The 21,197-nt window shown below is 33.8% G+C and overlaps 1 protein-coding gene and 1 pseudogene across 2 annotated transcripts in view; both read right to left on the bottom strand.

Moving 5' to 3' along the window:
- Nucleotides 1-21,197, bottom strand: part of SKIC3 (SKI3 subunit of superkiller complex) — an 80,541-nt gene that overhangs the window by 35,339 nt on the left and 24,005 nt on the right. For both annotated transcript variants that reach the window (XM_025992885.2, XM_072736753.1), the window contains exons 12-28: nt 19,099-19,239; nt 17,194-17,295; nt 15,273-15,412; nt 13,269-13,355; nt 12,912-13,015; nt 12,331-12,457; nt 10,860-11,039; nt 10,422-10,546; nt 8,311-8,564; nt 7,034-7,136; nt 4,729-4,905; nt 4,458-4,602; nt 4,209-4,287; nt 4,048-4,109; nt 3,881-3,937; nt 2,333-2,401; nt 164-238 (exon numbers count right to left, since the gene is read on the bottom strand). In XM_025992885.2, the coding sequence (XP_025848670.1) occupies nt 164-238; nt 2,333-2,401; nt 3,881-3,937; nt 4,048-4,109; nt 4,209-4,287; nt 4,458-4,602; nt 4,729-4,905; nt 7,034-7,136; nt 8,311-8,564; nt 10,422-10,546; nt 10,860-11,039; nt 12,331-12,457; nt 12,912-13,015; nt 13,269-13,355; nt 15,273-15,412; nt 17,194-17,295; nt 19,099-19,239 (2,027 nt within the window). The remainder of the gene's footprint in view (nt 1-163; nt 239-2,332; nt 2,402-3,880; nt 3,938-4,047; nt 4,110-4,208; nt 4,288-4,457; nt 4,603-4,728; nt 4,906-7,033; nt 7,137-8,310; nt 8,565-10,421; nt 10,547-10,859; nt 11,040-12,330; nt 12,458-12,911; nt 13,016-13,268; nt 13,356-15,272; nt 15,413-17,193; nt 17,296-19,098; nt 19,240-21,197) is intronic.
- Nucleotides 16,221-17,056, bottom strand: LOC112915482 (proteasome subunit alpha type-3 pseudogene; annotated as a pseudogene).

Genomic DNA, 21,197 nt, shown 5'->3' with positions numbered 1-21,197 from the left:
AAGACAAAAACAAGAAGTTCATTAAAGACAGCTTATCTATTTCTAAGAATAAAATGTAAAGATAATTTCTCTTATTAACATCAGATATCACTCTGTATTTATTTCCTCAACAAGCATACTACTTTACTCATTAATGAATCCTCAAGAACGGTCAAATTCTTACATGCATATTGAGTTCCGTAGTGTGCCTAAAAAGATCCATGGTGTCATAACTTCCAACTGTCTCTGCAATAAGAGCCTATAAAAGGAAAAAAGAGGTCCTTAATGTGTTTAAAAGGAATAATAACAATAATAAGTGAAACTACTTAGAAGAACCAAAGGTTTACTAGCTAGGCTTAAAAGCAGAGTTAATTTTGTTTTTAATCTTGGCTACTATATTCCCATGGCTCAGAGGACCAGAATGACTTATTAAATTGGTCCTTTATTGGCAAATGCTTTCAGAATTCTATCTGCAACCACAAAGTGATGGAATCATCCATATAAAATTCCTCAGAACACTGATGAAGCACTACCTTCTCCCTTCCCTCTCACCCTTGGATTCATTCAGACTGGTATTTGTCTGGGGTAGGGTTCTTAATCACAGAATCACTTGAGATTCACTAGGTAAGCTTTTTTTTAAAAAGGAGATCCTTACCCCTATATTTCTAGTTTCCACAGACCTGAGGTAGAGTCTCAACATATTTAAGTGCCTCAGAATTTTAAATAACATTCCTATGCCCTTTATTTTATAGACTACGAGCTAAGTTAAAATTACTTCCAAATTTAACTACCTTTTATAAAAAATTAGAGTTTTTAAGCTATCATATACTACTAATACTATTTTTAAAAATACTAGGTCTCACTTCTACTGTCACCATTTTAATTAAATCTACCAGTTAATGCCACAAATAAATTATTTTTAAGAATAAAAAAACCAGGGGATGCCTGGGTGGCTCAGCAGTTGAGCGTGTGCCTTTGGCTCAGGGTGAGATCCTGGAGTCCCAGGATCGAGTCCCACATTGGGCTCCCTGCATGGAGCCTGCTTCTCCCTCTGCCTATGTCTCTGCCTTGCTCTCTCTCTCTCTGTGTCTCTCATGAATAAATAAATAAAATCTTTAAAAAAAAAGAATAAAAAACCGTAAGACATTCTTAATCATCAGAAACAAACTGGGGGGTCGATGGATGGGAAGGGGTAACGGGGTGATGAACATTAAGGAGGATATGTGATGTATTGAGTACTGGGTATTATATAAGACTGCTGAATCAGTGTCCTCTACCTCTGAAACCAATAATACATTATAGGTTAATTATCTGAATTTAAATAAAATTTTAAAAATTAAAAAATATACATAAAATGAATTATACAATTAAACTTAAATGATAAGTTTTTTTAAAAGAATTGAAAAAACATTTTTTAAATACTTAGGTGGCTCTGATTAGCATCCAAAAGCTCCTGACCTAGAGCAGTGCTACTCAAAAATCAAGTCCCTGGATCTTAGCACCAGCACCTGTGAACAGTTAGAAATGCACATTCTTGGGCCCCTTGAGTGTAATAACTTACACAGAGATTAGTAGTAATGCCACTGCTCCCAGATGCTACCAGAATTCATAGAACCATAGTTCATAGAGTTATCTTTCTAATTCTGCTTGCTTCACCAATTAACTAGAATTTGACCCAAAAGTCAAAAGTAGAATAAAACATATCTAAACTCTGGTTACTGATTTCCTGATATGGGTGATGCTACTGCTGTTCTCTGAACCAAAACAATCAACCACTTACTAATTCATTACAACTTCTCAACTAGATAAGATCTTGGCAGCCACTCAGTCCAAGCCCTTTCAAGTAAGAAAAATGAAATCCAGCAGTGATACGTTAATATGAAACAGTCAGTGACAGACTCACACTTGTAACTGGGTGTCCTGGTTTCTATTTGGCAGTTTTACAAAAATCTAAACTTTGGGGGAGCAAAGGAAGAATGCTCATAAACAACCATCAAATCAAATATAAAGATTTTACAGAAAAATAGGAAAACATAATCAAAATTATCTTTGTCAATGTCCATTTTTCTGGTAAATGTGCATTTAAATAACAGAATTCTGGGGTTTCTTTTAGCATAAAGTTAGACTAATGGGGCTCAAAGTCCCCCAAATCGAAGTTTACTCATTACAAGTTGTATGACCTTGGGCACAATACAAACGATTGATGAAAGATTAACAGAAATAATATATACAAAGAGACTAGCAGAGTGACTGGCACAAAGGAAGTCCTCAAATGTTACCTGTTATCATTATCATCGTTATTTAATAGGTTTATATCCTAGGATTGTTAATAACCATATGTTATATATCTTACTTGTCCAATCCAGCACATTAAATAAGATGGATCGAGAGACTGAGCCATTTTGAAAGCTTCATGAGCTTGCTAGGAAAAAAAGTCAAAAAAATAATATATGTCATTTTAACTTATATTAACTTATATTAAACTGCTAATGTTTAAAAAGCACAAGCACTTATATTAAACTGCTAATGTTTAAAAAGCACAAGCACAAGCACACTGGTCAACATGAACACTTATAACCTAAAACTTCATTGCTTAAACACAACTAGCAATGCTTAAAAGTGTTTTAACTACACAGTCCTAAAAATTCCTGGGTACAACAGATCTCTCTACAGGCTTAGGTGTTCTGTCCCCAGTGAAAGGCATATAGGGATGCATCTCATAATCTGTATAACTTCTAACCAATCACCCATCCATTTGTTAGCCACTGGTTTGACAGAATTATCTATTGCCCTCTTCTGAAACTTAACTGGTAGGATAAGGACTAACAACCAGTGAGGTCTAGGACACATATCTGCTAGTGGGCAAAAAAAAAAAAAAAAATCAACATAAATCTCTGCTAAGCAGTCAGGAAACTTTAAAGATACCTCACTTGGACACAGTAAGTTATGTGCTTATTTTTCTGCTATAAATACTTATTGTTATATGCTGCCCCATACTGTTTTCTCAATAATCTATAATGGATTATTACAGACCATAACAGTAAACGGTCTTATTTTTCTTATGAAAAAACAGTTCATGGACAGCAACTGAGTTGTGCTATCATAAAACTACATTCATAGCTTATTAACTAAGATCTAGCTTTAAATTTTTAAAAAATATTTTCACATATTTTAAGATTCAAATCAATATTCTCCTTCCTTCTATTTAGACTTCTGAAGCAATCTTTGCAGTGACTTAATTTATCCCTGAAAATATTACTGAAGCTACTATTTTAAAAGGATGATATTCAATATAATAGCTGGATCACAAAATAGTACAGATGTGCTATTATCTACAGATTTCTGGAAACTTCTAAACATGATCTACAAACACCTTTCCAATTACTGTATTTCCAATTCTCTAATACATAACTGTTCAAGTATGACAAATCAGATTGTGGTATCTAAAGGAATTAATATTCACTAAAGCCAAATATAAATCACAAGCATTGGTTAAATTTAAGCTGCAAGACAGTACTAATCATTTCCCTTACTTCATCACCCCATCCCTAACAGAGTCTACACCAGACTCCTTTTACATGTGTACACATAAAAAAGAAAAGCACGTGAATAATTCACAACAGAATTGTTCTGATCTTTAAACGAAAAACCAACATAATGATAAAACCAAAATTTCTTCAGTTGTATGGAAAGGAAAATAAATCTTACATTCATTATTCAATATAATAAGCGGAATGCCATCAATTATCTAGCATACAGGAGAGCATGCTCAATCGATAGCAATATTCAAAGTATTTCTCCACAAGAAGCTGAGCGATTACAAAGAGGTCATATATAAAGAACGTTTTTACTTTTTTTTTCATTCTTACTTTTAATATGACAAAACAAACAACACATTTACCTCAATGTTTTCACTTGCAAGGTATAACACTCCCAAATTGGTCCATGCAACAGCATTCTAAAAGACATATAAATACAATTAGGTCCTTGCCTACATGGCAGTCTCAGAAAATTATGAACATTAAACTTTGAAGTTCTTTATCATAGACAGACACAAAGAACACCCACAATTTGTTCCGATTGAATTGACTTGATGAAACAGTGTTGAGCAAGGGCATAATTTCCAATACCTGCAAAATACAGAATTTGATGAAACTGAATTTTATTACCTGAAACAGTATTCTATTCTCTAATATTCTAAAAATATTGAAGTGTTACTCAGTTCTTACCATTGTAACATGAAACCACACCAAGTGCATTCCAGTATAAGTGATTTTTACTGTCAAGTCTCACTGCCTTTTTCAGACACTGAAAAGTAAAATTAGATTAATTTTTATATATCTTGGAATATCAGCATTTATATCAAAATAAATGTGGTTTTATGTGAAAACACGACAGTATCTACTTTATCAAAAACGATCTATCCGAAAAGCACTTAGTTTTTTTAAAAGTTTACAAAAAAATTCTCAAAACCATACATGTAAAGATTTCTCCAACAACTCTTTTAGATCATTTGTATTGTTGCCTGTTTCTGTGAGATTTTGTGCTTGGCGATAATAATTAATTCCAAGGTCACACCAAGTATTAGATGTAGACATCAGTTTTAATGCACGACCATAACACCTGTGGAAATATAAAAATAAATGTTACATTTTGTTAAAATGTTAAAAATGTTCTAATTCAAAGTAAATGTCTTTAAGTAATCTTTGTTAGTTAAAAGGTAGTTAGAAGGTAATCTTTGTAAATTACCTTCCTCCAAGATGGAGGAGCTCATTCTTCTTTAATACTTGTTTTCCTTCTTTCTGACCTAGCAGGACTCCTAAAACCTTAACATTCACTTTAGACGGTGAGACAGCATACAGACTGGTACAAGCATCCCCAACTAGCTTCCAAAGGCAAGACACATCAGCTTGATGCTGCAGAGCCCTAAAAAAATAAAGTGTTATTCTTATAAACTTTCTTCAAAAAATGTGAAATTTATCTCTCATTACAATCTTAATTAAGAATTTACTTCCTTGGTTAAGTGCAGTGAATGCTTTACTAAATTCTTTCCTAATGGATTACATCTTATCACCTCCCTATTGGGAAGAAGAAAGGAAGGGAGGAAAGGAGAAAGAATTGATTATCAAATAAAAAAACTGGCAAATGTATAATATATTAAATATATTTGGTGGTCCAAAGGATTTTTAATCTCTGAGACTAAGATTACCAAAAAGCTAAATATGAAAATGTGAAAACCCATATTTATTGAAGCAAGTAAGACTGAATACATAACCTTAAAAGAGTAAATAAAAATATTAATGATGATGATAAAGGTCACTTCATTTTAGAATGAGAAAAATCTCAGCTATCCATTTCTCTTCAGATTTCTCTTCTCAAGATCTTATAAATAAAACACGACAATTTCACTTAAGCCAAGTCTCAATAATCAGCTATTATAAACAGCTATGTTACTGGCAGATGGACAAGCAGATGGAACATTTCTCATAGCCTTTTCTACTAAAAGAGTCCAGCCAAAAATCATTTTCCAATAACTTCCTGAGAAATAAGATTAATTATGGCAGTCATCACTGAAAGCCCACTGTGAGGATTAGGAGGAAGGACAACACTATTTGTAGTTCCTTGGCCTAAGTATCTTAGCATAATTTCTAAAATCAACAGCATGATAGAGAGTATAATGCTAAGCAAAATAAGTCAGTCAGAGAAAGGCAAATACCGTTATGATCATACTCATATGAGAAATTTAAGAAACAAAACAAACAAGCAAAGAGAAAAAAAAAAAACAGAAGAGGGACAAACCAAGAAATAGAGTACAGAGAACAAACTGATGGCTACCAGAGGGGTGGTGGGTAGGAGGGTGGGGAAATAGGGGATGGGGATTAAAGAGTACACTTGCGGTGAAAAAAAAAAAGTAAAATTAAATTAAAAATACCTAAAAATAAAAAATAAAAGTGACAGCCTGAAAGAAGAAAATAAAGGCAAAAAAAAGAAACAGGCAATTTCAACAACCTAAACTCTTACTTCCTTTTAAGTTTAATAAAAAATGAAATACCTTTGAAGTAAAATAACTTCTATCACCCTTACATAAGAATTGTGGTAATATGAACTTTTACTTCTAAAAGTGAACATAAATCTGGGGATTATCTCTTTAAAAAGTTTTATATACCTCCAAATAATTGACTGTGAATGCTACACACTACCCAGAACAAAACTTCCCGTTGTCGGAAAGGCAGTACCTCAGCATCATCACTCAAAGGTTCACATTTACTCTTAAATACTAGTTGAAACGAAGCATGTTCTCTTCATGATACCCTCTCCTCTTTGGAAAGATCTATATTGTGTGAGACTTGAAAAGTAGCAATAAAAATCTATGGAGAGAGAAGGCTGAAGTTTTCTTTTCACATTTGGTTCATACTCAAAGCAAAGCTATTCTGGAACAACCAAGTCAACAGGAACCAGAAGAGAAGGCAAGTAGGAAAAGAAAGGAAGGGGAGCACAAAAAAAGATGTTTAAGAAAAAAAATTATTCAAACGTATGTGTAACATGAGGCCTTTTAAAAATCATCTACCACAAATAACATTTCATTTAGCTAGTGAATTTACAGTTCTATAAAATACCAGATTTACTCAAATTTTTCTGATTCCCTTAATAATAGACATCGCTTTTCCCCTACACAGATTCTCCCCAGAAACAATCAAATTGCTCATTTCCCCTCACTTTCAGCCCTACAAATATACCTAAAACAGGCTTCTAATATTGAATATAACACTGATATGTGGGAGTACTGCTACTCCTGCTTACAGACTGCTTCTTCCTCCCACCTTTCCCTATGCATCCAGCATGTCAGCTGCTACTAAGAGCAGGAATTTTATCTATTTCCCAATGCAAAATTAATACAGTTTGTATATTACAGAATTCACTGGCTAGTCTCTTATTCTTTATGCTTGATATTCTAAATAATGATTAACAGAATAAACACAGAAAGATTTTCTAACTTTGGCTTTATTATAATTCTAAGAAAATAAGCACAATGAATAATAAGAATAATACCAACCAAGTAAAGTATTCCAGTGCTTTTTCTATGTAGTCTACAGCTTTCCCATCAAGATAATCGACTAGAGCCGCTTTTGCCATCATGAGATGGCATTCGCCCAAACCTAAAATCAGGTTAAGTTTGTAGTTATTAAAACACATACAAAAAAAATTTTAAATTAAAAAAAAAAAAAACACATACAAGAAACACTTTGAATAAATTTCAAAAAAACATAATTGTGTTATATTAAAGCCACTTTTCCAAAAAACAAAACTCAGTAGTATTGTATTAAAAATTAAGTATGGTCTTGCATGCATTTAGTATGGAATTCAAATGGTAGGGTTCTGCTGGAGTAAACATACTAGAAGCGATAAAAATCTATAGAAAAGAATATCCTTGACTTTCGGCAAGTTACTTCACTCTTAAAACCTCAGCTCTGAAAATGCTACTAAATGTTTCTCTCCTTCATATTACTATTCATTAACTATTCTGAAACAAGACTTGATCTTTTTATATTCAAAACTGGATAGCAAATTTCACTGTAAAAGTTAAATGAAATAGTAATTTCCTAAAGTGCCCAGTAAAGATTTAATAAATGTGAATTCTTCTCTTGAGGTAAGTTTTACAAAATTTAGAAAAATCTTTTCAAGACCTAAGTTACATATCACTTACAACATATACTATTTCTGATTTAAACCTCATTGTTCCATTAAAAAAGGAAAAAGAAATGGAGTAAAGGACATATAATGGGCTCCAAGTTTTTTTTAATGGTTAAATATAATCATAAAAAATTTAGGTTATATATGGATGGTGGTGTTTAAATTTGTATTACCAAAAGGCATTTGTTAAGAAGGTATGTATGAAGAAACGGAAATTAATTTAGATAATTAAAAAACAACATAAGTTGCCCCTAAAGTTCAAAAAATGAAAAAAAAAATTCCTATAGGTTAAAGAGTAATTAAAAAGTATTGAGATATTCTAAACACATAGTAGATTAATTATCAAAATATAACAGCAGGGAAACTCTTTTTTTAAGATCTATTTTTAGATCAAATAGCTATCATATTTGATCTTTTAAGTTAAATGTTTATCATATGACTATTTATTTACTGTTACAAAACAAGATTTGATCTTTCTATATTCAAACCTATATAACAAGCCACACCATAAGAGGTCTATGAAAGAAGACATTTGCTGTTGATTAAGGAAGTCCTTTTCAGGTCATGAAATACATTTAGGAAATTTACTCAAAGATTTTATACTTCAGTAATACAAAAGTGGAGCTATTAAAAAATTACCTTTCAAAGCCGGCACATAATCTTCTTTCTTTTTAATGATCAGCTGGTACTGAGCTATCGCCTCCTTATATTTGCCTAGGATTTGCTGTATTGCTGCAACCTTAAACACACTGTATGTGGATTCTGGGTTCAGCTCACTGGCTTTTGTGAAGGATTTCAAAGCTGTGGTATAGCCACCTCTGCTTAAGTAGGCCTCTCCTAATGACTCCCAACAATTGAAGTCCTTTGGGTCTGCCCTTAATGCTGCCTGTAAACTAAAATTTCAGTAAATAGTAAGAGAACTGAAATTAAACTACTTCCCATATTTGAAAAGAAAATATAAGTAATTCAACGGAATCACATATACCCATGGTTTCTTCTATTTATAAAAGTGCTATTTAAAGCAGATATACAGGGCACCTGGGTGGCTCACTTGGTTGAGTGACGCCTCTTGATTTCAGCTCAGGTCATGATCTCGGAGATGTGGGATGGAGCCCCATCTTGGGCTCCACACTCAGCAGGGAGTCTGTGTGAGATTATCTCCCTCTGCCCCACCTTCTCCCATCATGCACTTTCTAATAAATAAATAAATCTTAAAAAAAAATAAAGCAGGAATACCTGTTCCTTTTGTAACTTGAATTTATTTTTTTATAACTTCCATATTAATACTAAGAAATTTTATTCCAAATTTGGAATGAGTAAGAACAAAATACTTTTTTGAACAAGTGCTGACCAGAATTTTTTTTCCTTGACTATTTGGGAGAATCCCAGTTTCCCACCAGAATAGGTATGTATCTCCATATGCCTCATGACAATTAATAACCCCCATACTGATCGTGTCATCAAAACACAAATATTACCAGATTCTAGGAATTTACATAAATCAGAAAATTAATCTCAACCTAAATATATTTATTTGTTAATGTTTATATTTGTTAATGTTTTCACATAAATCAGAATTTCTCTTGATCCAAATATATATATTTATTAATGTTTTCACAAACTAGAAGAAAAAAATAACTATGCTACAACAATTTGTTAGGTTTGGAAAAAAGTACTTTATAATCCTTTCTAAAAAGAAAATATACAAAGCTTATAGTGAATTGTGATCATTCACACTTAAGTATTAACTTTAAGTTTTCAGTGTGATTATAGTAATAAATGAAATTTTTCTCTTATAGTATAACCAAAAAACTCTATATGCAGAATGAGGTCTTATAAACTTAATTAAATTGATAGAGAGATGCTATATTCTCATTGCTAGCTAATGTCAATGCTCTGGTACATTTCGTGGTAAACAGAAAGTCTTTGTTTTTAATTTTTTTGTAATTGAAGTACAGTTGACATACAATATTATATTAGTTTCAAGTGTATAACACACTGATTTGAAATTTACAGACACTATGAAATGTTCACTATGATAAATAGAGTTACCATTTGTCACCATATGAAGTTATTATAATATTATTGACTATATTCTGTATGCTGCACTTTTCATCCCTGTGCTTTATTTTATAATGGGAAATCTGTACCACTTAATCCTCTTTACCTATATATTACTATTATTATATTTTATTACTATTAAATATATTCTATTTATTCCTTTTTTAAAGTAAACTCTATGTCCAATAGAGTTGGGGCTTAAACTGATGACCTTTAGATTGAATAGCATTCTCTACTCACTGAACCAGTGAGGCTCCTCTATTTCATTTGTTCTTAAGTAGTTTATAGTTTATACCAAAAGACTAAAAAAACGAGCCGGTCCATAGGCACTTTAAGCTGTAAAATGCACCTCCTGACCCAAAGCAAAGAATATCAGTGGGAAAACAACAAAGGCATCAGCGTCTGCTTTCTAGCATTTCCTGTTTCCACTGATAACCTATTATAATAGTAGGAAGACCTTACTTCATTAGAACGGCTATCCTTAACAACTGGACATCGTTTAATTCAGTTATGCAATTTCAGTGCCTTGCAGATAATGAGAACCATTCAACTATAAATAAATTTTGCTATTTCTTCTCTCAAAATATAACTGGAATGAGGCAACTTGTAAAATCCACTTGGGGTATAAATAGACTTTAATTTATAAGGAACCAATACGCTGACAGTTTAAATATAATAAAGTGACTTACTCAGCCACAGCTTGAGAATGTTGACCAGCTTTCAAATAGTATAGTCCTCGCCTAAGCCAGGCCCATTTTGCTGTTCCAGCACTTGCCTTCTGAGTTACTGTTGTTAGAATAGCTAAGGCTGTTTCCTGAAATTAGAGTTACCGAAGATCATAAAAATACACAACACCCATGTAAAGTACCCAAACGTATTTTCATTTACCACTTCCAATTTTTTTTAAACTTACACTGGAATATACTGACTACAGTTTCAACAGTAAATGACGAACACCAATGAAACAATTCATCAGTGAAAAGAAAATTTATAAACATTGGTAAAAATATTTCTACTGCATCTACAAAAAAAATAAAAATAATAGCTTTCAAGTACCCACATATAAAAATATTTCTATTTCTATACTCAGGATAAAAAAACAAAAGTGTTTAAGTTATTAGACATACCATCTCTTCAAGTTCCACACTTAAGTCAACTGCTGCAGCTCCAGATTCAGCATCAGTATCATCTAATTCAAAAGCTTTCTTGTAACAGCCACGGGCTCTGTTTTTATCTCCTACCACATCTCTGTAGTAATGACCTAAATAGCAGAAAACTTTGCCCATGTATGTATCCAGCCTGGCAGCCTTTGAAATAAAGATTGATAGCAACACAGTATTAAGGTTTGCCTGGGTGGTTCTTTTTAAGAACACAAAAAATAAATACACAGATTAAAAGAAAAATGGGATACTGTAATTAAACATACCAAATTATACCAACACATTCTTTAAATTTTTTTTAAATTTTTATTTATTTATGATAGTCACAGAGAGAGAGAGAGAGAGAGAGAGAGAGAGGCAGAGACACAGGCAGAGGGAGAAGCAGGCTCCATGCACCAGGAGCCCGATGTGGGATTCGATCCTGGGTCTCCAGGATTGCGCCCTGGGCCAAAGGCAGGCGCCAAACCGCTGCGCCACCCAGAGATCCCCCAACACATTCTTTAATGTAAGATTTAAAGCAACAGGAAAGCTGGTTATCATTGCTTATAGAATGCAAACAAATGTAAAAATATTGTATCTTTGTTAAAAAGAAATGTGAAGTTAGAGTTACTATTACATTAATCTTCTTTGGTGAATCAAGATAAGAATGTAAGACTTTTAGATCTTTAATATCTAAAATATAAGAAATTAAACATCTGGGGCACCTGGGTGGCTCAGTCAGTTAAGCATCTGCCTTCAGCTCAGGTCATGATCTCAGGGTCCCGGGATCAAGCCCCAAATCAGACTCCCTGCTCAGAGAGGAGCATGTTTCTCCCTCTCCCACTCCCCCTGTTTGTGTGTGCTCTCTTTCTCTCTCTGTGTCAAATAAATAAATAAATAATCATTTAAAAAAAAAAAAAGAAATTAAACATCTAAAAGTATATATGCCCATACTATTACAGTGGAAATTACCTAAAAACAATATTCTTTTCTAGAGATAATTATGTCTCATTTTCTATGTGTTTTTTAATAAGTAGCTTTTACATTTTTATTTTCTCCTTAAAAACCCATATAACATTTTTCACAAAACTTTATATGTGAGAGATCAAATATCAAAAACAGTCTAGTTAAAAAAAAAAAAAAATCAGTTCAGAGGCACCTGGGTGATGCCATCAGGTAAATATGTGGCTCCTGATTCTGAATCTGGTCATGATCTCATGGTTGCTAGATCAAACCCCAAGTCGGGCTCCAGGCTCAGCATGGAGGCTGCTTGAGGTTCTCTCTCTTCCCCTTTCTACTTGTGTGCACATATGCATACTCTCTTTCTCTCAAATAAATCTTTCTTAAAAAATTAAAAAGATTTCAGAGAATAGTAATTTTAAGTGCATAACTTGTATGATTATTACTTATGGTTTTCTAATCCATTTCAGCTAAGAATTGAATAGAAGCACTATTTTACCTTTAGAAAGTGGGTAAGAGCCTTAGTTTTATCTTTTCTTGTCTCTTCATCCATGAACCAATATGTTAACCCAAGTTGATAATGATATTCAGCAACTTCAGCATCTTTCTCAAGAGCTCTCTGAAAGCTAAGTCACCAAAGGGAAGTAAGAAGACACATACACACACACACACATGCACACAAAACTAGTTGGGACAAAGTCTGAGTGATTCTAAGATGCTATATCAGAAAAAAGTTATTACTTTAGAATTTAGATTATAATGAGAAAAAATATTATTTGAAGAGGAGCTTATAAAAGCACAATGGCCTTTTAGCTTTACCAGTGTGCCAAGTGTATAGGAGGACATATCAAACATTATATCTGCTCACTGACACTATGATCAATTAAATTTCATACGCTTTATGGAGTTTTCTTACAGGTACTGTGCTACATATTAAATACATTTTTAGAAATACTAACGCTTACACTGATCAAATTTATACAAAACGGATCTTTATCAAACGTACTTATTTTAAATTTTTAAGAAATAGAGTAAATTAAGATATGACTAGATCTATGAGTAGTCTAAATCTATCCTTACCATTTCTCTGCTTGTAGATAGTCTTTTTTGGTAAAATGAATCAAAGCCTCCAGGGCATGAACTTCAGCTAGGTCAGGGTAAGAAGAAAGAAGGTCTTCCATAATCTATAAAGTAGATATCTGTCAATTCGTCACCAAAATAAAGTCACTTGTGGCTTTAAGATATTCCCATTTTGGGGTGCCTGGGTGCTCAATTGGTTAAGCATCTGACTCTTGATTTTGGCCCATGTCATGATCTCAAGTTGTGAGATCAAGCCCCACATCAGGCTCTGCAATGGGCATGGGCCTGCTTGAGATTCTCTCTTTCCCTCTCCCCTCCCCACTCAAAAATTCCCAGTTTGAATGAAAAAAACCCAACCTTTGAAGCTTCATCTAACGAGCCTTTGTTCAGATAGGCCAAGCTTTTAAGAACCAAAAGTCCTGGGATATTATTTGCATCAGAAACCTAGAAAATAAATGTAAAGAACTGCTGTAAGTCTCTTTCAATACAGAGTAGCAATGTTTACTTTAATTAAAGAATGACCAAGGAGCATAGAATAAAGACATACAGTTCTTGATTTTTATCACTATGAACACATTCATTCTTTGTAACCTTTTTATTAGAGAAAATTTCAAACACATTTCAAAAAACTAGAGAATAGTATAATAATCCCATATGCACTCATTATCCAGCTTCAAAATTATTAACTCAAAGCCAATCTTTTCTCATACATACCTCCACCCATTTCACTACCCTCCTGCTTACATTACCTCAGATATCTTTAATTTATAGGGCTTTAATTTATAGGGCTCCCTTCCATTCTTTTTTACTCCCTTACAATTAAATTGTTGAAAAATAAGGGGCACTTGTTACAATTTCTCACAGCCCGGATTTTACTGAATGGAGTCTCATGGTCCTGACATGTCCTTTGGTCCCCTATATCTTCTGTAATTAGTAGTTAGGCCTAAACACTTAATATGAATCAGGCTTGATGCTTTGACAGGAATACCTCATGCATACATGCACCTGGTTATGTATGGTTCTTTCTTTTGATGATGTTAGCAACCATTAATCCTCAATAATACCTAGATCTATTAATTCATTACAGATAACAAAATGGTGATTTTCTAATTCTATATTCCTTCTTTCCTTATCGATAGAATATTTCAACAACAAAAAAATTTCCCTCCTCTTATTATCTATTTGATTATTCTGAGGAACAGTTCATAAAGGAAAGGCAGGACAAACACTTTGATTCTTTCCAAATGGTTCCTTGGCATCCTCCAAAGAATTTATTGAGGATGTTTTGTTGACTTTTTTGCATCATTTTGAATACATGAATTTAAACATGCTTGATATCTTTCATCTGCTATAGCTACTGGTGCTCAAACTTCCCTTTAGCCAATGATAATCAATCCATAGTAGTTCCTAAGTTGTTCTAACATTATTCTAGTAGGTTTTTATAGTTTCCTTGCTTTCTAGCATTCTAAGATATCCTGGGCTCATCCTATACATTTTCTGTTTTAGACCTGGACTTCACTAGCTATCCAAGAAACTTTATTTTTCCACAAAAGAAAAAAAAAAAAAAAAAAAACAAGATTAGAAAGATTTCCTCAAAGCATTCACACAAAATTCATTTTCATTATTGGCAGAGGCAAGTAGAAAATAAGAAATTAAGATATTAGTTCTTGAAGGATGCTGGCAACTGTTCTAATTTTAATGAAACATTATGAAATGCAAAAGCCCTTTGAAACATACTAAACAATGATATTTTAAAAATTCAAAACCCCAAAATAAACTGAGTGATATAATTTAATTTTAGATAAAAAATAGCCTCTGTCTGACAAAAATCTTTAAAAGCACCATATTCTTATAATTCATAATTTACCAGTTAGTTTTTTGTAAGGGATTTTCAAGTTGTTTGAACCAAAACATTAAGACAGGGTTCCTCCTTAAACATCAATCTCCTTATGTTCTCTTAAATTGAAAAAATAAATAAACAATACTGTCTACCACAAAGTTACTGTGTCCTTCATTGTTCTTATGAATAATCTTTGAAATCTTTTCTGGAGGAAAAACTGTAGGATCCCAAATTAATAATAACCAAGTAGTAATAATGTAAGAGGGCAAAAGAGAAAAAGACAGGAAGAACAATACGAAAGAAATAAATTGCATCATATGAAGAACATTGTAAGTACTTAACCATGAGGCAAATAACTTTAGCAGTTTCCAAGTGTGTGAATGATTTAGAAAATGCAGATGTGATGAATTCATACCTCTAACACAAAATTTGTTTAAAAATAAATACTTGTAAAGGGAGAGCGGTTGATGCCTGGTTGACTGGAAAAAATAAAGTTGAAAAGAAAAACCTGGTAAAACTACCTGATCAAGAGTACAAATTGCTTCCACTGAAGATTCATAATTTGAGAGTTTAATCAAAGCCTCTGCTTTCAAACGGAGACAAAGATTCTTCTGATGAAGACTGCCACCAGACACACCAAGATTATCTATATTCTTCAGAGCTGACAAAAATTAAGGAGATCTGAATGAAGACAATCATATTACTTCACTTTTTTCTTCTTATTAAGAGTGATAAATAATAAAATGGAGCTACAATACGAATAAATTGCCAAAACAATATCCATGAAGAATAATTCAGAGCTAAATATAAATTCTTCCCTGAATTCTTTATGGGAGTATCTGAATTTAAAACAGAACAGATCTAAATTTAAAATCTATCTTTACATAACATATAACATGAACATCCTGAAATACAATGGCTATCTATATCTGCTCCATAACAAAGGTTAGCCAAAGCATCAGTAACAACTTAGCAAATTAGGGATATTGAGGGAAAGCAGCTGAATTCAAAAGGACCAGGGTGAATTGCTTCCTCTATTTCAGAGGCAAGGCCACCAGCTAGGTCAAAAGTAGTGAACCACTTGATAGGATTTCCTAACCCCTCACCTGACCCATCTGAACACATTCAAATAGGCTCCAGGTGCCTAAGACTTCTCTTATTTACATCAAGGGAATCAAAAACTCCCAAAGTCCTGGATGAACCAGAAACTTTCTTGTTAAAGAAGAGTACCTCCACAGAAGCCTACACTGTCAAAATCCAAGTGCAAGGATCTTTGAAAAATACTCATTGTTAGTTTAGAAGAAAACATACTATATGCATCCACACTTGGCATTATTTAACCATAATGAAATGTATTTATTTATTTATTTGTTTGTTTGTTTATTTGAACACAAAAGTTTAATGAAAACTGGTCACTGGGTAGGTAAGACTCCATAGGGCTAAAGAGTTACATGGGACTATAATAGAAATTTAAAATAGATGCTGAAGTAAATGTTACATATTATCATCATCTGATTCATCTTCTTCCTTTAAAGATTCCTTAGCATATTTCTCTGCCTCTTCCCTTATATCTTTTGGAAAAATTTCATGTCTTCCCTTTAGTTATTTCACCAACGCAGCTGAGCTCTAGTTCAAAAGCTTTATCCTTAACTTCATCATGTACTATGTAAATTATTTTTGCAACTTCTTTAACATCACGGCAGGTCATTTCTTTCATCTGAAGTTTTTCAATTTCTGTCTTTGCAGCTTGGCAGGCTTTGCCAATAGCACAACCCCAATAACCATATGAAATTCCTGATGGGTCAATCATGTAGAGCTGTGCACCGTCATTCACGCTGTAAGACCCTAACATGAAACTGCAGCCAAAAGGTCTAACAGCACTGTAAAGTGTATATGCGTGTGCATACATGGCCACTTTGTCTGCAAGATGTTTTAATGGAATGTTATAGCCAAAATTAGATATAAAGTTGGAAGCTTCTTCTCTTGCAATGTCTGCTAAAGAACGAGCATCAGCCAACAAACCCGCTACTGCCATTCCAACATGCCGATCAACATTAAAAAGTCGTTTGTTGGAACCTTCTTCATAAAGTTTAGAAAGGACTAACTTTTCTACTGCAAAGACAACACCATCTTTACATCTGATTCCAATAGCTGTACTACTGTTTTCCACAGCCTTCATAGCATATTCAACTTGAAAAACTCTCCCATCAGGAGAGAATGTAGAGGCTGACAGGTCATAACCAGTACCGATAGAGCTCATGGTGCAGAAACCTCCCGGACACCACCACCGCCTTCCAGTGCCTAAGGGACCCCCCCCACATCAATGAAATTTAAATTAGTAATTTAAAATACAAAATAAAGCATGTAAGTTTTGTTACGCCACTATCTTTCTCTTTTAATATGAAAAGAAACAGGGTTGGCCACCCTTATAGATGCCAATACCTTGATTGCATGAAAGAACAGCTTCCTTAGGTCTATGCATTTTAATTTGGGCTTCTGCCAGATGATACCATCCAGTTGTGCAAAGAGGGCTTTCCTTTAAACCTAAAAAGATAAAAGCAATCACAAAATCCAAGCTTTCTACATCTACAGAGACGGATGGCACCACCATCTACTCCCCAAGTCTGGCCCCTCCTCTCCCTTACCTTTCATATATAATCATTCGTAACCCTGATTCCATGCCCCAATCCATTTGTCTACCACCTTTATCTCCACCATCTTTATCCCAGATCACAGCAAGTGCTTGTCACCCACTCCAATTCATTCTCTACACTGTAGCCAGAATATCTCCACAAATACTAACAGAATTATGAAATTCCCCTGCTTAAGACCGGCTGCCCTTAGGATAACATGCAATCTCCTTCCCGGCTGCCCTTAGGATAACATGCAATCTCCTTCCCAAAGTGTGCAAGGCCCCTCTCCAGTCTCCTTTCTTGACTCTTCCTAATCCCATCCATCATTCTCACATCTTGCTGAACTACCCTGAATTTCAGTTGTGATCTTGGTCTCAGGCTATTTCAGCTCTTGGATGGAAATGGTCCTCCCACTCTAAGCTTGTATTTGCTATTCACATTTCTATTTGAACGTAAATTCATCCAGAAACATTATACCACAAATTAAGTTAAAGATTCCTAAGGACGAGGGAAAAAAATGTATGTGTGTATATATGTATATATAATATGTATTTATTTATATTAGTATAACACACATAAATAAAATTATCCTTATTTTACAAATGAAAACACTGAGACAAGGGACGCCTGGGTAAGCATCTGCCTTCAGCTCAGGTCGAGATCCCAGGATCCTGGGATCGAGTCCCCGCATCGGGCTCCCTGCAGGGAGCCTCCTTCCCTCTGCCTATGTCTCTGCCTCTCTGTGTCTCTCTCATGAATAAATAAATAAAATCTTAAAAAAAAAAAATACAGAGATTTTAATTAGCTTTCTCAGTCTTGAAATTAGTGAGGGGAAGAGTTGTATTCAGACCTAAGGAGACTCCAGAGTATTTTTCTCACTTCTATCTTCAATATATATTCCTCAAAGAAAGGCCCAAAGATATCTGCCTACTGACTACGTTATGTAGGATATAAGAGGAAATTACTCAGATCAGAGGGCTGAAAGGCATCAGAACGGAGGAGGAAAAGGGACAAAAACAGGGAAAGAAGGTGTTTTGTTTAACAGAATAGCAGTCCCTACCCAGGGGCTTACTAGGTATTTCACCTGATAGCCTCTTGCATGGGCCAGTTTGAGCTGCTTTGATGCTGAGAGCCTGCACCAAAGCCCACCTGAATGATCCTGAAATTACCTTTAACTCATTACAACACTAAGATTTTTTCCTATGGATGGGGTTTTTGGCCATTTTTGGAACATACAATGTATGCACTAGCATGCTGACATGCTAATTAAGCATGAGGAGCTCAACCAAAGTTCTAATTAACAGCATATGAATTCATTATATTTGAAAAAGAAGTATGGGAGCAAAAAAAGGCAAGAAATCAGACTCGAGAGAGTTGCAAACCTTGTGAAGGAGTTTGCATGTTATCCTAAGGGCAGCTGGAAACCTGTGGAAGGTCTTAAGCAGGGGAAGAGAATATCTATATATTATATTTCTTAATGTATAAACCAGCTATCTATCCCTACCTATATTAGGATACATTAAATAAAAACTTCCTGTACTAATCCCACAGGGAGACACTGCCTTGAGGGCTATTTCCCCATCTTACCTGTGACAAGTGTTGCTTTCAACCCTTCCTTGGGTTGTGTTTTATTTAACGCACCCCAAGCAGTGATACCCTTGAGTGTGGTTACAACTATATACCTCATGTTACATACTCTACACTGTATACTTACCTTCTGTTAGGTTTTTAACAGCATCTTCATACTTCTTGTCTTGTAATGCTTTAATGCCTAAACCAATGAAGCCTGGGCCACTTTTGGAATCCATTTCTACTAATCTGCAACAATACTGCTGCCCTTCATCAGTAAGACTGCCTAGAATTGAAAAGAAAAGTTACTAGCATACATACTCCAAATTTCCAATTGCCAAAGTATAAATACTTAAATCCCAAATGCTGTCTTACGCATCTCCCACCATATCCTGATTCCAGGAATTCAAAACTTAAATAGACCAACAAATAATAAAAAAAATATTAACATATATTTTTCAAGTTATGTTTTTAAAAAAAATAAATTAAAAATTATGTTTTTTCATCTTCTAAAATATCAGAAGTAGAAATCACTCTATACACTGCATCCATAGGCAAACTGAACCTGAAGTCATATTCAAGGGTTTCAAATAAGAAACCTACGGCTACTCGCCACTACTCTAAGACACACAGCTTCCTACTTGCCAGCTCTTCTTTTCCTATTTGGCAGTAATTTCGCCAGTCTCTCTCCCTGGGCAACCATGTGCTAATCTAGTGGATTCTTTCAGAATCCTATGATCAAAAGACGGGCTATGTGTCAAGATACTGTACAAAAACTTAGTCACATTTTTCTTAAGTTTGTAAGTTTGGTAGTACATTTCTGCATTCTTTCAAAAACTTTCTTTTCCTTATAAGCTAACAGCTAAGCCTATGTAATAATCGTGCAATGCCTATATTTGTTTCAAATGTATTTTGGTAAAATAATTTAGCTTAGAAAACACTATTTACTTTGTTACATTTCCATTTTCTCCAAACTCAATCTCAGGATTTCAATTCCCAGAAAAGCATAAAAACAAGTTGAAAATATGATTTCTGCTTTGAGAATAGACTGAAGAGTACTCAGCACTTTAATAAATTGCTTAATCACACAGAAAAATTCTTAAAAACTAATTGAGACAAACTAGAACTTGAAGCAATAAATATGGGGAACAAATACAAATTTGTTTGAAAAAGCCACTTGATACTTTATTGTCTAGATAAAACATGTATCCCCAGGCCACATGTGGAGCCACTCTTTCAGTCACAGATATCAAAGATAAATTTCTTGCATGTTACCATTTAGGTTATATATTTCAAATTTTTCAAAACTAGATACACACTAATGCATAATCCATGATATTATAAATTGATTCAGAAGTTCAAGTTAGTACCAAAAATCCAAAGAATTCTTAATGACTAAAGAATTAAAACTTCAATACTATTTGGTGAGATAAGAAAACAAAGTGAAAGAAATGCTACTTTTTTTAATTAGCCAACAAAAAAGACCTGAGCCCACTATTATACTTCTAGACATGAATTTCCTCTGTCAACATGTTTTCACTTTGGCCTCCACAAATGTAATTTCCAAAAGCAGAAATGCCTAATTCCATACACCCTATTCCTCCCAAGCAAACTAATGGGGTTTTTTTCCTCCCCTTTCAACCAGTAGTATTGTCTAAACTAAACATCAGAATTACCTGGAGAATGCTAAGCCCCATTCTCAAAGTTTCTAATTTCAGTGTTAGACATGAAAGTCAGCACTCGTAACAAGTTCTCGGAAGATACTGATGCCACAGGTTCAAAGATCATACTTTAAGAACCAAAGCCCCATAGTATTTACCAACACCATATGCCATCCTTATTACTAGTCTTATAATATATACCCTTCATTTGCTACCTCTGTAGATAAACAGTAACTTCTGGAGGGTAGGGATTAGCATGGTATTTTATACACAGCAGACATTCATTAAATACTGCAATGATCCTTTAAAAGAATACAATTATGAACTGACATACCAAAAGGCTTAGTCTGTTAATAAGTAATGACTGAGAATTACTATGAAAAATGTAAAATCTTCACCATTCTAAAAAAGAAAATGAAACTGCTATTAAAATTTTACCTTTAATTTCTAGCCATCTGAGTCAAAACTATCTTACTCCATAGAAACATAATTCATGAGAGTTAACTTGGCTACATAAACTGCCCTTATAATAGAAAACACACCTGTGATAGAAATAAAAGTCAATCATGCATCATTCCAATGA

This window comes from Vulpes vulpes, chromosome 14 (genome assembly GCF_048418805.1).
Source record: "Vulpes vulpes isolate BD-2025 chromosome 14, VulVul3, whole genome shotgun sequence".
NCBI lineage: Eukaryota > Metazoa > Chordata > Mammalia > Carnivora > Canidae > Vulpes > Vulpes vulpes.
This window is presented reverse-complemented; position numbering and strand designations above follow the sequence as displayed.